We start from the raw sequence: 11,862 nt of genomic DNA, 5'->3' as shown, positions 1-11,862 counted from the left end.
GTTTGTTCAAGCCATCCCATTTGTTGTATATTCTTGTCAGAGCGGCACTAGGGAACCAGAACAGAGGGGAATGAGAAGGGGGTGGGGCAAAGGGCGTGGCAGGTGCAGGTGGGAGCGCCCTAGAGGTGGTGCACATTGGGTTCTGAGCTGGGTAGAAAGAGATATGGGCAAGGAACAGTGCTGGATTATTAGATGGCAGAGGGTGGCCAGGCTGGGGGCTCCAGGAGGTGAGGGGGTGGTAGGGCAGGAGCCTGGATTAGCATGCTCAAGGAGAGAAGGCCAGGGCTCTGGGGGGCGGTCCCTTTCTCCAAGGCACCTCTCTGCCCCTACCCCCCACCACTCACCTCCCGGCTTGCCAAGGGGCAGGGCCACTTAAGAGTGAACATGTCCCAGGGCCATATGTCATCATCACCTCTGGGACCCTTAGGGTTGCCTGGTGTCACGAATGAGCAAGCAGAGGCACAGAGAGGTTTAGGAACTTGCCCAAGGCTCCAGTGGGTGGCAGAGTCACCTTGAGACCAGGTGTGTCTGACCCTCAAACCTGTGCTGGAGATCATCACCCTGGTGGGGGGTGGTCTATGGCCAAGGCAGAGCCTGCCTTGAAGCTCGTGAGTAAACAGCTCTCAGGTGTCCCTCCCTCCCGTTTCTCATGGTTGTATTAGGAGCTGAGTTCACTGGTTGAGGGTGTACGTGATGGTTCCCTTGTGTTTTGCTCAGTGTTAAACACCCCGTACACCTCCTGCCAGCCAAGGGCCCTACATCCCTCATGCACCCTCCACAGTCAGAGGATCTGCCTTCTGTAAGCTCTCTGTTTTGCCCTTCGACCAGCCAAGTCTCCGTTAGCATCCAGTGGTGAAGATACAGAGGACAGGAGCCTTTTGTCCACCTCAGAAGAGCCTTCTCAAGCCTTATCTGACTCCTTGGAGAGTCCGCACAGACCCCTGGAGAGATCCATGGGCCAGCTGCCCAGCCCCCCGCTGCTGCCCACCCCGCCACCCAAGGCTGGATCCAAACTTGTGAAAAATGTCACAGGTGAGTCCACGTTTGTTCCCTTTTCTTCATCATCTACCCATCCATCCATCCACTCACCCATCTGTGGATTCATCTGTCCATCCATCCACCCCCCCATGGACCCATCCATGTGTTCATCTGTCCATCCACCCCCCCATGGACCCATCCATGTGTTCATCTGTCCATCCATCCACCAACCCATCCACCCATGCATAATTTCAGCCAGTCTTGATTGAGCACCCACTATGGGCTAGATTTCACCCTTTGATTTTGTTACTGGGGTCTGGGGGGCAGAACTGGAGATGGGGGCTGTTCACAGCAAGGCACTCTGGTTATCAGGAGCAAACCATTATCAGGAGCCAATCACTCGGACTCCTCAGCAAATGAGCTCATCCCTTTGCAGGCGTGAAAGAGGGTGTCTTCTAAAACGTGAGAGCAGAGACACAGCCAGTCCTGGCCTGGGGACTTCCTCTTTGTGTCCATCTGTCCAGCCACTTCTGCTTCTCTCTGAGTCTCTCTCTCTCACCATCTTTGGTGTCTCTATTTTGTTGATCTAGTGAACTCTGTCCAGTGAGACAGAACCAGGATTACACCAGACTTTAGGGATGGTCAGAGAGGAGGGCACTGGCTGGGCAGAGCCCCTCAGCGCCCCCCACTTCAGTGGCTGTGGCCACACTGTGGATAACCTGGGAAGCAGATACTCAGTGTTGGTGCCTGCGTATCTCTTGGCCTGCCGCTGCTGGTCTTGGGGAGAAGCAGGCCTTTCACCAAGAGATGTTTTTATTTCTGAGAGTAAAGCACTCCGTGCTGTCTTTGCTGACAGAGGACATGGGAGATGACGCCACGCCACATTTTCTGCTCTGTTCCAGTCACCACCAGTACTAAGTACCCCAGCAAGGCCCGACATGCCCTGGGAGGAGAGATGCCCAGGGAGGAGGCGTTAGTCCCGGCTCCCAGTGGAGGAAACCGAGCTTCAGAAAGCTTTGGCAGTTTGTCCTGGGTCCTGAGGCTGATTGAGACCAGCCATGGTTCTGAGTCTCCTCGGAACTGCTCCACTAGGTCCCCACGTCCTGAATCCTGGGCCAGGGTGCTGCTCCAGCCTGGTGACCAAGAGCCCTGACTTGCTCACCTTGGTCCCCGGACATGGGGGCCATAGTAGTGGGCACTCGGCCATGTCTCAGAGTGATTTGGGCACGGAGTCAGGAGCTGGGGGAGGGGAGGGTGGCTGCGAGCTGGGGCCGGGTCTGGATTTTCTGTGTGCAGGGTCCACCTGCGGACTGGTCTTCACTTTCTCTGTTCTTCCGCCTTTCCCTTTTGGAGGGAACGTTTGCTCCCATGTGTGAACACTAGGTGGCAGCGAAGGAGAAGGAAGTCCCTTACCGGGCTCACTCCCAGGGCCCCACCAGCCTTCCACCTCCAGCTCAGAGAATCCCGCCCACAGACTTGGTTTGTTGGGTGTGCCTGGTGTTCGTTATCTTAAAAAAAAAAAAAAAAAAAAGGTAGCCAGTGTTTTAAACATTGGCAGACTTTACCTGTCATCCAACGCCTGGCTGTTGGTGGGCCATTTTGGTGCCTGGCAGCCCCTAGCCCGTTTTCCTGTGGTGACAGTTAGCAGAGTCTGAGTTGCAGCAGCTGCCTCGTGAGGGCCGGCAGGCTCTCTTCTGGTCTGTCCTCACTCCTCCCTTCTGTCTGAATTGTATGAGGCCCCTGGGCTGGTCAGCCTTCCACCTGCCTGGCCCCTGGGGACAAGAGCTTGCCACCCTCACTACCAGCTTTCTCTGCCCCAGTCCACCTTTGTGACCAGGAGCTCAGCACAGTGTGCCCACGCTAAGGAGGCCTTTGAGAAGGAGGAAAGGAAGGCAGCCCCACCTTTCTAGGCGGGATTTGGGCAAGTCTGTTTGGAGCCATCGTCAGATTCGTTGAATGGAAATCAGTCCTTGTTGCTTGCAGGCAGAAAGTTTCTAGGACTGCGTCCTGAAGAGAGGCTGCTAGCCTGGGCCCCTGTGGAGCTCAGCCCAGGCCTGGACCATGGAGGGAGCAGGGCTGCTCAGGGATGGGTCCTGGTCCCTGGCTCAGCAGAGGGTCTGCCTGGGACCTGGAGCTGGGGCTCAGTGGGGGCCTCCCCGGGATCTGAAGTGCGTGACCACAGTGTGTCTGCCTGTCGGTCAGCAAGGCCTCTCGTCCTCGGAGAATGACGTCCCGTGGTTCCTCCCACCCCAGGCCCAGCCATGCTCTTCCAAGGCGCTGGCGTGAAGAGCTCAGACCCTGCCCTGCGTGGCCAGCTCTCCACCCCCACGGGGTCCCCGCATCTGACCACGGTCCACAGGCCGCTGCCGCCAAGCCGGGTCATTGAGGAGCTGCACCGGGCACTGGCCACGAAGCACCGGCAGGACAGGTGAGGCACCACGCGGGCCCCAGCACAGGCGTGCCGACCGCGGCCGCGGAGGCCTGTCCTTGGTTTGCCAGCTTCTGCCACCTTGAAACCCTTAGTAATTCCTGGACGCAGAGCGCAGAACCAGCTGCCGCCAGCTGGCGCCCGGCTCCGGCTACTGCGCATGTGCTGGAGGAGGGCTGCGCTACCGGAGCTCTCAGAGGCTGGTCGTTCAGAAGGAGATTGCCAGGGCTTCCTTCCGCAGTGCCCTGCGTGCACCCGAACCTCCAGCCCTTCAGTTAGCAGCCCGGCACTTAACGTTTGCACCACCCAGGGCCTCCAGGTGTAAGCGGGGCGGGCGGTTCTTGCTTTGCACAGAGCCCTGATAATCCTGTCGTCGGCCTCCATCCCCACATCTGGATGTTCAGGGTAAGCCCACAGGTAGATTTCTGGGCTTTGGAAGACCAGGGGCCGTGCAGGAGCTGACCTGTCTTCCTGGTTCAGTTTTCAGGGAAGAGAAAACAAAGGGTCCCCAAAGAAGCGTGGGGACGCCCGCCTGTCGAGGACCTCCAGCATGGAGCGGGACAAGGACAGGGACGAGGCGTGGAGCCCAGACGGGGCCGTGGACGGCAGACGGGCCGCTGTCAAGGAGTCTGAGGAGAACAAGGAAAACCTGCTGTCAGACTCCGAGCTCAAGGACGACTTACTCTTGTATCAGGATGAGGAGGTGCTGAACGACTCCATCATCTCCGGTGAGGACGGGCCGGGGCCTCTGGGGAGTCACCTCCCGGGGGAGCGTCTGGGTGCACTCGGAGCCCGTGCCCGTGAGTGAGCACTGCTGCCTGCTCAGGGGAGGGCGGCATGGCTCAGGTCTGCAGTGGGGCAGGTGTGGGGGCGCCGGGCCAGGCACAAACGCACCTCCCAGAACACCAGGCACGTGTGCAGCCAGGCTCAGGGAGGGTGGGGTGATGCCCACGTGGGCTTGTTAGGTGTAATAACTGTGCATTGATTTTCATGAGCATTAGGAAACACACAAATGGGGTGTAGCGATGACTGTGTGAGTGTTCTGCCTAGGGTGAGCCTGGTGACAGAGGCCACTGACGTGTTGATGGCACATGTGCTCTGCAGACACAGCAAGAGGTGGTTTGGGGGTTGCCGATGTCCAGCGTTTGGAAAACACAGAAGAGAGTTCTAAGGGAAGGGGAGGGGGGGATGGCAGTGGGGAGAGAGGTCAGAGGACCGTCCCAGATGTGGGGCAGCCACCACCTCGTGGGCCTCATGGGCCGGACCTTCACAAGCCCTGGAAGTCCATCTTCTGTTTGTTCCCGTCGACTCATCCTTAGAGCAAGAGTGATGGCTGTGTCCTGGCCTCAAGGACCACCCCACCGAAAGAGACCACGCCTGTGATGGGAGAGGGGAGACAGGCTGTGGACCACCCGCTGTGATGGGTGTGTGGGGGTAGACAGGCTGTGGACCACCCCCTGTGATGGGGGAGAGGAGAGGAAGAGCCTTGGGGAGGGTCCAGGCTTTGCTGAGCTCCTGTCACTCTGGGCTGGAGGTGGGAGCATGGGGCTGAGGACATGTGAGGGGTAGAATCAAAAAGGACCGTGGTCCTTCTGCACCTGGGCTTGGACATAGCTCTTTTTCCCTTGCGTGCTGGGTGGAAGATGGGGTGAGATGCCACAGATGCTGGCCCGGCAGGCACCGTAGGGGTGAGGGTGGCGGGCACCATGACCAGTGGCTGACTGCAGGCAGTCCTTGGCCATCCCCCTTCCTGCACCTGGTCGAATGGGACAGCTCCTAGAGTGCATGGTGGTGCGGTAGGTCCCGGCACCGGCCGGTTTGGGAGAGACCGGCTCAGAGCAGAACCAGCATCTTCCTGCAGAGCTCCGAGCCAGTACCCGGCCAGGGGTGCTGGGCGCCTCAGGAGAGACTGGCACCACGACGTCCTCAGGCTCACTGCGTCCTGGAGTGATTTCCCGTAAACATGCCGCAGCTTCCAGCAGACGGCGTTGTGGGAGGGGCACGAGGGAGCCTTTGGTCAGTTACCTCGCGCTGCTGTAACAAAGACCTGGTGAGGGGCTATGACAGAAACGCATCTGCTCACGTGTGGGCGGCTGCAGTCCTCGTTCAGGGCGCCTGCTGGAGGCAAGGTCCTTGTCTGTTTCTAGCTTCCGCTCCTGGGCTCCTGGGCGGTGTGCGGGTGACCTGGCACTGCCCCTCCCTCTGACCTTCCTTCCTTGTCACTACTCTGCTATCTCTACATCTCCAAGGTGGTTGGTTTAAAAGTACCTGTATATGGCCTCATTAGCATAACAGGGACCTTCCTGCCCCAAAGCGGATGACATCTCCGGGTGTCAGGGTTCAGGGTTTCCCGTGTTTTCAGGGGACACTTTGCATCCATAACCCCTTCCGTGTTGTCTGCTGCAGGGGACATAACCGGGGCCCCTGAGCCTCTGCGGCCCAGCCTGCAGGACCGAGTGCCCCATTTATGGCGCACCATGGGGAAGCCTGGGCTCCTCCCAGAGGCTCTGAAATTCCACCCACCCAGGGCTCCTGTGCTTTTGTCACAGTCTCAAAACTCTGTATCTTCCCCAAAGTTGGGGATCTCTACTCAACATGTCCCCCAGGGAAGACTGGTATTGGTCGTAGAAGACATTTACGAATCACACTTCTTTTGGGAGAGAGCCGCTCAGGTGGAGATGTCCTTCTCTCTGCAGCACGTGGGTCAAACCCTGCTCCCACTTGCTGAGGCCAGTTCCTTACCTTTCCATCTCTGTCGTGGGGAAGCAGGAAATGGCCAGGCAGTAGATCCTTGACCGTTTCTCATAACGAGCACAGTTTGGTTTACGTGAAGTTCACCACTGATGGAAATTTTGTGGGTGTTCCCTGGTCCTGCACAAATGCTTTAGGAAATTGTTATCAGATGTTTTGTCAACCGACGCCGCAGGTGCCAGTCTCTTCTGAGGTGCCCAGCACCCCTGGCTGGGTGCTGGCCCGGCACTCTGCAGGACGATGCTGGTTCTGCTCTGAGCTTGTCTCTCTTCATGGGCAGGTCTCTGTGAGTTGGATCTGACTCGACAGCACCTAATGTCAACTGTGCTTGGAAGTTCATCCCCAAGACATCTCAGCCGGGAAGCTCCCAATCTCGTGGCTAGCCCACACTGAGATGTGCCACTCTCTGGATGAACGGCCCTGGCTCTCTCGGCTGACTCATCAACTTACCAGGCGTGCCCGTGACTTTGTGACCACACAGGCAGGCCTGCTCCCATCCAGCAGAGTGGCCGTGGGTTTGTGTCATTGGTTGGGAGCAAAGACAAGCAGAATGAACCCATCACCTGAGCCTGGGTCAGCAGGACAGGCTGAGGAGAGAGGCCTCCAGCAGGCCTTCGGGTGCCCTGCGTGGGGCCAGAGGGACCCTCTGCAGCCCCAGCCTGCAGACCGATTGCCCCGTTCCCGATGCACCACAGGGATAGCTGGGCATGTCCCTGAGCCTCTGGCCCCCAGCTTCCTCCTTAGCGCAAAGTGACAGCCTTCCTGCAGGTTGTCGGGGAGACGGATGAGGTAGCACAGTGAAGGGCGTGGTGCTCCCACCACCATCCTCATCACCGTCATCTTCGTCACTGTGCTGTGAAAATGGAATCCCAGGCCCCAGGCCCCGTTGACACATGGCACCGTGGGTTCCTCTAGTCATTGTGCCCAGTGCATCACAACCACTTCAGGAACCAGCCCTGCCACAAACGTGGGTGTGGGGGCAGGTGGTGCTGGACCCTCCTGAAGAAGGGGTGGGGGACGCTGACTGAGGCGTTTCCCTAAAATGCAAGCCCTGGGAGGGGTGCCTTCCTCCCCTTTGCCCCCCGCGTGGTAACAGCAGTACGTTACTGTGCGTGCACCTCACCCCCCACTGCGTGTGCATCACCTCTTGGAGACCCTGCTGCTCGCCTGATTGTTTTCAGTTGGTGGTGGTCCCATCAAGGATCCTGTTCATGAGTTGGATAAGAGCGAGAGCTTATCAGGGTGTCAGTGAGCAAAGCCACCCACGGGGTACACTCGCACCTGGTGGTGCTTGGCGGGGGGCACCAGGGGCTGCTCCTGGGGTGGGTGGTGTAACCCACTCACTGCACGTGGGAGGTGTGAATACTGTAAGCACACGTCTTTGCGAGGCCCCGTGAAGGTCACAGCCTGTGAGGAGACTCCAGCTGCGAGAAGCCCAGCTGTGAAGGGGCAGAGCCAGCATTGAACCCTGGTGGGCCGGGTTGTGGCTGGGCTGGGAACACCCACGAGGGCAGAGGTGGGGAAATGTATGCTCTCCCTGTGCGGTGTGGCCATGAAGTCACATGCGCTCTCCAGGGTGCCACTGAGCCTTCAAGGCGGCCCTGGTTCCAGCAACTGCACTTTGAGGACATTCTCCTGCACCGCTCTCACAGGCACCTGTAAAGGGCCACGGCTCAGTGAGCACTTGCGGCTGCTCAGTCCTCCGCTGGGGCTGTCCTGGGCTTGCAGGATGTCGGCCTGCACCCTCTAGACACCAGCAGCACCCCCCAACACTTATAGCGACCCCCACTGGGTTTCCAGGGCAGTAAGTCTTCACAGAAGTAGATTGCCTTATCGACTTTGTGCAGAGCAGCTGGTGGGTTTGAACTGCCAGCCTTCAGGTTAGCAATGAAATGCTTTAGGGACTGCGCCACCAGAGCCCCTTGTATGTGGACATCCTGCACACATTAGAAAGTAGCTGCAACGGTAGTAATGGGCAAAGCAGTCACACCGGCGTGGGTAAGTGGGCATATCTCTACTGAAGCCTGACCTAGTGACTGGGGCTGTAGCCCTGGAATATGCATTTCTGCAAGCCCAGGAGAGGCGGGACTCCCACGCATGTGTCTGGAGCCAACCCTTTCTGTACAGTAGTAAGAGCGCTCCGTGGGAGAGGGCTGAAGGTAAAAGGGGTTCCAGTGTCTTATGGAATCTCTTCAAATTGTTTTGTTGTTGTTGCTGAGAACACACACGGCAGAATGTACAGTCCAACAATCTCTACAGGCACCGTTCGGGGACATCAGTGCCTTACGCACGTCATGTGACCATCTCACCCCCTTTTCTGAGTGGTTCCTCCCCACTTAATATAAGAGGAGCCCTGGTAGCACAGTGGTTAAGTGCTCGGCTGCTAACAGAAAGGTCAGCAGTATCAAGCCACAAGCTGCTCCATGGGAGAAAGATGAAGCAATCTGCTTCCATTAAGCATGACAGCCTTGGGGACCCTATGGACAGTTCCACTCTGTCCTCTAGGGGCGCTGTGGATTGGAATCGACTCCACAGCAGTGGGTTTGGTTTTTGGTTTTAACTTAGCATAAACTTACTGTCCCCTAAGCTTCCTGTCTGACCTTTCAAGTTGCTATTGTCAATTTGATCCCATACAGATAATTCTTTAAAAAGCATGGTGTTTTGTTGACAGACAACTTAGGGATATTTTTGGTTTAAGGTTTAAAGATCACCTCAAAGCGATAGCTTGGGGGTCCTTCCACCCCCATGGATCCAGGAAATCTGGATTCCATGAGAATATGAGATCCTGTTGCTTTATGGAATTTTTAAAAATGCCCTTGCTAGTTCTTTTCCACCACTGTGTGCCCCAGCTCTAGGCTAAGAAAGAACTAGACTGAGTCTCCACCCTCCAGGACCAACATGGAAAGCAAAATTGCACTGTTGGGGTGGCAGCGTGTGAGCCAGGCATTTGTACTTGGGTGGCTAGAGGTGCGCCCTCGGGCAGTTCCTGGGGCTGCCTGAGTGTGAAGGAAAGAGTCCGTAGCATCTTCCCCTGGTGGACGGACTGTGACAAGTGAAGACTGAAATGCATCCTTCTTGAATCCTGTTTACAACACAGCAGAGGGTCTGTTGAAAGGCCCCTAGCAACAAATCCTTCTGGAAGGTGAAGAACCTTCTAATGAGCGAGGACTCCCTGCTCTCATCATAAGGTGACTTCACAGAAGGAAGCAGGTGCTAGCTTTTCTTGGAAGTTGGGGCTCTGGGCTTGGGGATGATCCAGAGCTGAGCCACTCTCCTGTGGACACCAGGTGGCACTGCAGTTGGCCACTATGGCGCAGGATGCTAGGGAGACCCGGTGCCTTGAGGACAACCTGATGGGCACCGGGACCCCTGGGGCTAGCAAAGGGTCGAGGCACTTGGCTGCTAATGAAAAGGTTGGAGCTTCAAGACTACCCATAGGTGACTTGGAAGAAAGTCCTGGCAATGTGCTTCCGAAAAATCAGCCATTGAAAACGCTGATCAGCTCTACGCTGACGCACATGGGACTGCCGAGCGGCAGAGGTGCCTGTGTGGCAGCTATTGTTGTTGTGTTGTTGGTTTTGTGGTGAAGGTATACGCAGCAGCTGGCTTTTCTCACTGTGGGGCACTTCCTGGTGGGGACATTGTCAGGGGCTGGTGTTCTCACTGACCCCGAGCAGACAAAGCTGCAGAGTGAAGACTCAGTAGGTCCAGGGCGGTCCCAGCTGCCACGTGAGCTTTTTGGGGGCCATTAAGTCGAGTCAGTACTGCATTAAACACTTCATGTCAGTTATTTCATGTAATGCTCAGGTCAGCCTAGTGAGGTGGGTGTGTTCCGTAGAGCTGATGAAGCTGAGGAGTGCGGGAGCGGTCCACTGGGAGCCCAGGTCTCCCGCTCTGCCGAGTGTGTGTGTGTGTGTAAACCCCCAATTTGTGCCCCCAGCCAGTGTTAGGCACTAGTGAGCCAGGCACTGGGAACACAGCACTTCAAACCACAGCCCATAGCAACTGGGGGGCTCAGGACCCCCAGAGAGGGTGGGGCCTGGGATGGGTGCAAGAGAAGAGCTCTGTGGTTCTCCGTCTGGAAACAGCCCCCTCAGCCCCAGGTGCACTGAAAGGCACTGAGGCGGGGCCACCTGATAGAATTGTGTGGGAACCATGGGGGGGTGCTGGGCATGGCTAGTTCAACAGCCTCCCCGGTGGAGCCTCATTGCGGACAGGTGCAGGGGCAGTCCTAGGGCGTCTGATTACCGAGGACGTCGGCAGCAAAGACGCAGACAGAGACACTGCCCTGAGATCTTCGTGGCCTCAGCCTGTGACGGAGGGTGCAGCTGGGGGCAGAACGAGAGCCCTTGACACATGACGTGAAGAATGGCGGCATCCAAAAGGCAGCAGAACAGGAAGGCAAGGAACACAGTCCCACCTCCCCGCTGTGGCAGTGTGACCCTGGGCTAGAAGTTCCCGTCTCTGTGCCTCCGTCTGATCTGCTGCACCTGCCTCCTGGGCTGTGAGGTGTGTCTCAGTTTTCCAGTGCTGCTGTGACAGAAATTCCACAGGAGGATGGCTTCAACGAACAAATCTATCCTCTTACAGTCCAGGAGGCCAGAAGTCTGAATTCAGAGGGCCGGCTCGAGGGGCTGGGAGGAGGCCCCTCAACCTTGGGCTTCAACTCTGCCTTCCAGGCCCACTGGTGCAAGCTGGAGGCTTCTCCTGATGCACCTGGCTGCTGGCTGCTGAGGCTGATGACCCAAGATCGGCAGTAAAATGGCAGATTTTTGGCTCACAGGCTGCAAAGGCAACAATCCCAAGATCGGCAGGGAATGTGGCAAGCCACTGGTTCAAGTCCAGGAACCGGAGATAATGATGGGCCAAGTGCAGGACCCAAAATGAGCCCAAAAGCCAGAGACCTTTCCCAAAGCGGCTCACTGTCTGCTGGAGGCAGGCCGACCCCAAGGGCAATGCCCTTCAGCTGAGCATGCTCACAGCCGACTCCTCCATGCAGGGGATGACCCCACATCCAGTCTCATCATGGGGATAATTGCATCCAGCTGTTTGGCTGCTCAGAATCACGACCAGCCAAGAGGATGCACCACCTTAGCTACCACGAGGGGTCAGCGAGAGGACACCTGTACCGTGCTCTAAACCTGTGTCTGGCACACAGAGCTGCTCCTTCTGACCCTGTGGGCAGGATTCTACTCTAGAAAGGCCTCCAGGCTGCGGTGGGGAGGGGAGGGAGCCAGGCGAGGGGCTGGCAAGGTGTCCTGGCGTGGACCCAGGAGAAAGGCAGATGGGGGCCTGGGGAGACTGGGGCAGGGAGAGAAATGAGGACGTGAGAAGGCAGGAGCTAGGTGTGGCTGAGGGAGCAGGGTGCTGTCCTCGAAGATTCTGTCTCTTTCTGGGAGGAAGCAGGCATAGGGGCCACTTTGAGGTTGGCCTTCCTTAAGGTCTGATGGGGAGCTTTCCATGGCTGGTGGGTGCCGGGTCTGGGCTGGAACTTAGTTCCCTAGATGCAGACCCTGACTTTCCCCAACCTTCCTGCATCTACGCAGCTGCTGTGTGAAGCCACGCACGCTCGCTTCTCTCTCTGTCCAGAAAACAGCCTTCAGTGTACCCGGGAGACACCGATCATGGAGCTCCACACGTGCTGAGTGACTGGATTTGTAACTCTAGCTTGTACGTGTGATGTACACCCAAAGCTGCACTCCCAC

At 57.5% G+C, this 11,862-nt stretch overlaps 1 protein-coding gene across 1 annotated transcript in view; it reads left to right on the top strand.

Annotated features, from left to right (window-relative positions):
• Window positions 1-11,862, top strand: part of PHACTR3 (phosphatase and actin regulator 3) — a 277,100-nt gene that overhangs the window by 208,330 nt on the left and 56,908 nt on the right. The window contains exons 5-7 of the mRNA XM_007951516.1: window positions 829-1,032; window positions 3,232-3,406; window positions 3,887-4,134. Coding sequence (XP_007949707.1) covers window positions 829-1,032; window positions 3,232-3,406; window positions 3,887-4,134 — 627 coding nt within the window. The remainder of the gene's footprint in view (window positions 1-828; window positions 1,033-3,231; window positions 3,407-3,886; window positions 4,135-11,862) is intronic.

The sequence above is a fragment of the Orycteropus afer genome, unplaced genomic scaffold, assembly GCF_000298275.1.
Source record: "Orycteropus afer afer isolate SDZICR_OR568_19922 unplaced genomic scaffold, OryAfe1.0 scaffold00295, whole genome shotgun sequence".
Taxonomy (NCBI): domain Eukaryota; kingdom Metazoa; phylum Chordata; class Mammalia; order Tubulidentata; family Orycteropodidae; genus Orycteropus; species Orycteropus afer.
The sequence above is the reverse complement of the archived record's forward strand: the minus strand, read 5'-3'. Positions and strand labels throughout refer to the sequence as shown.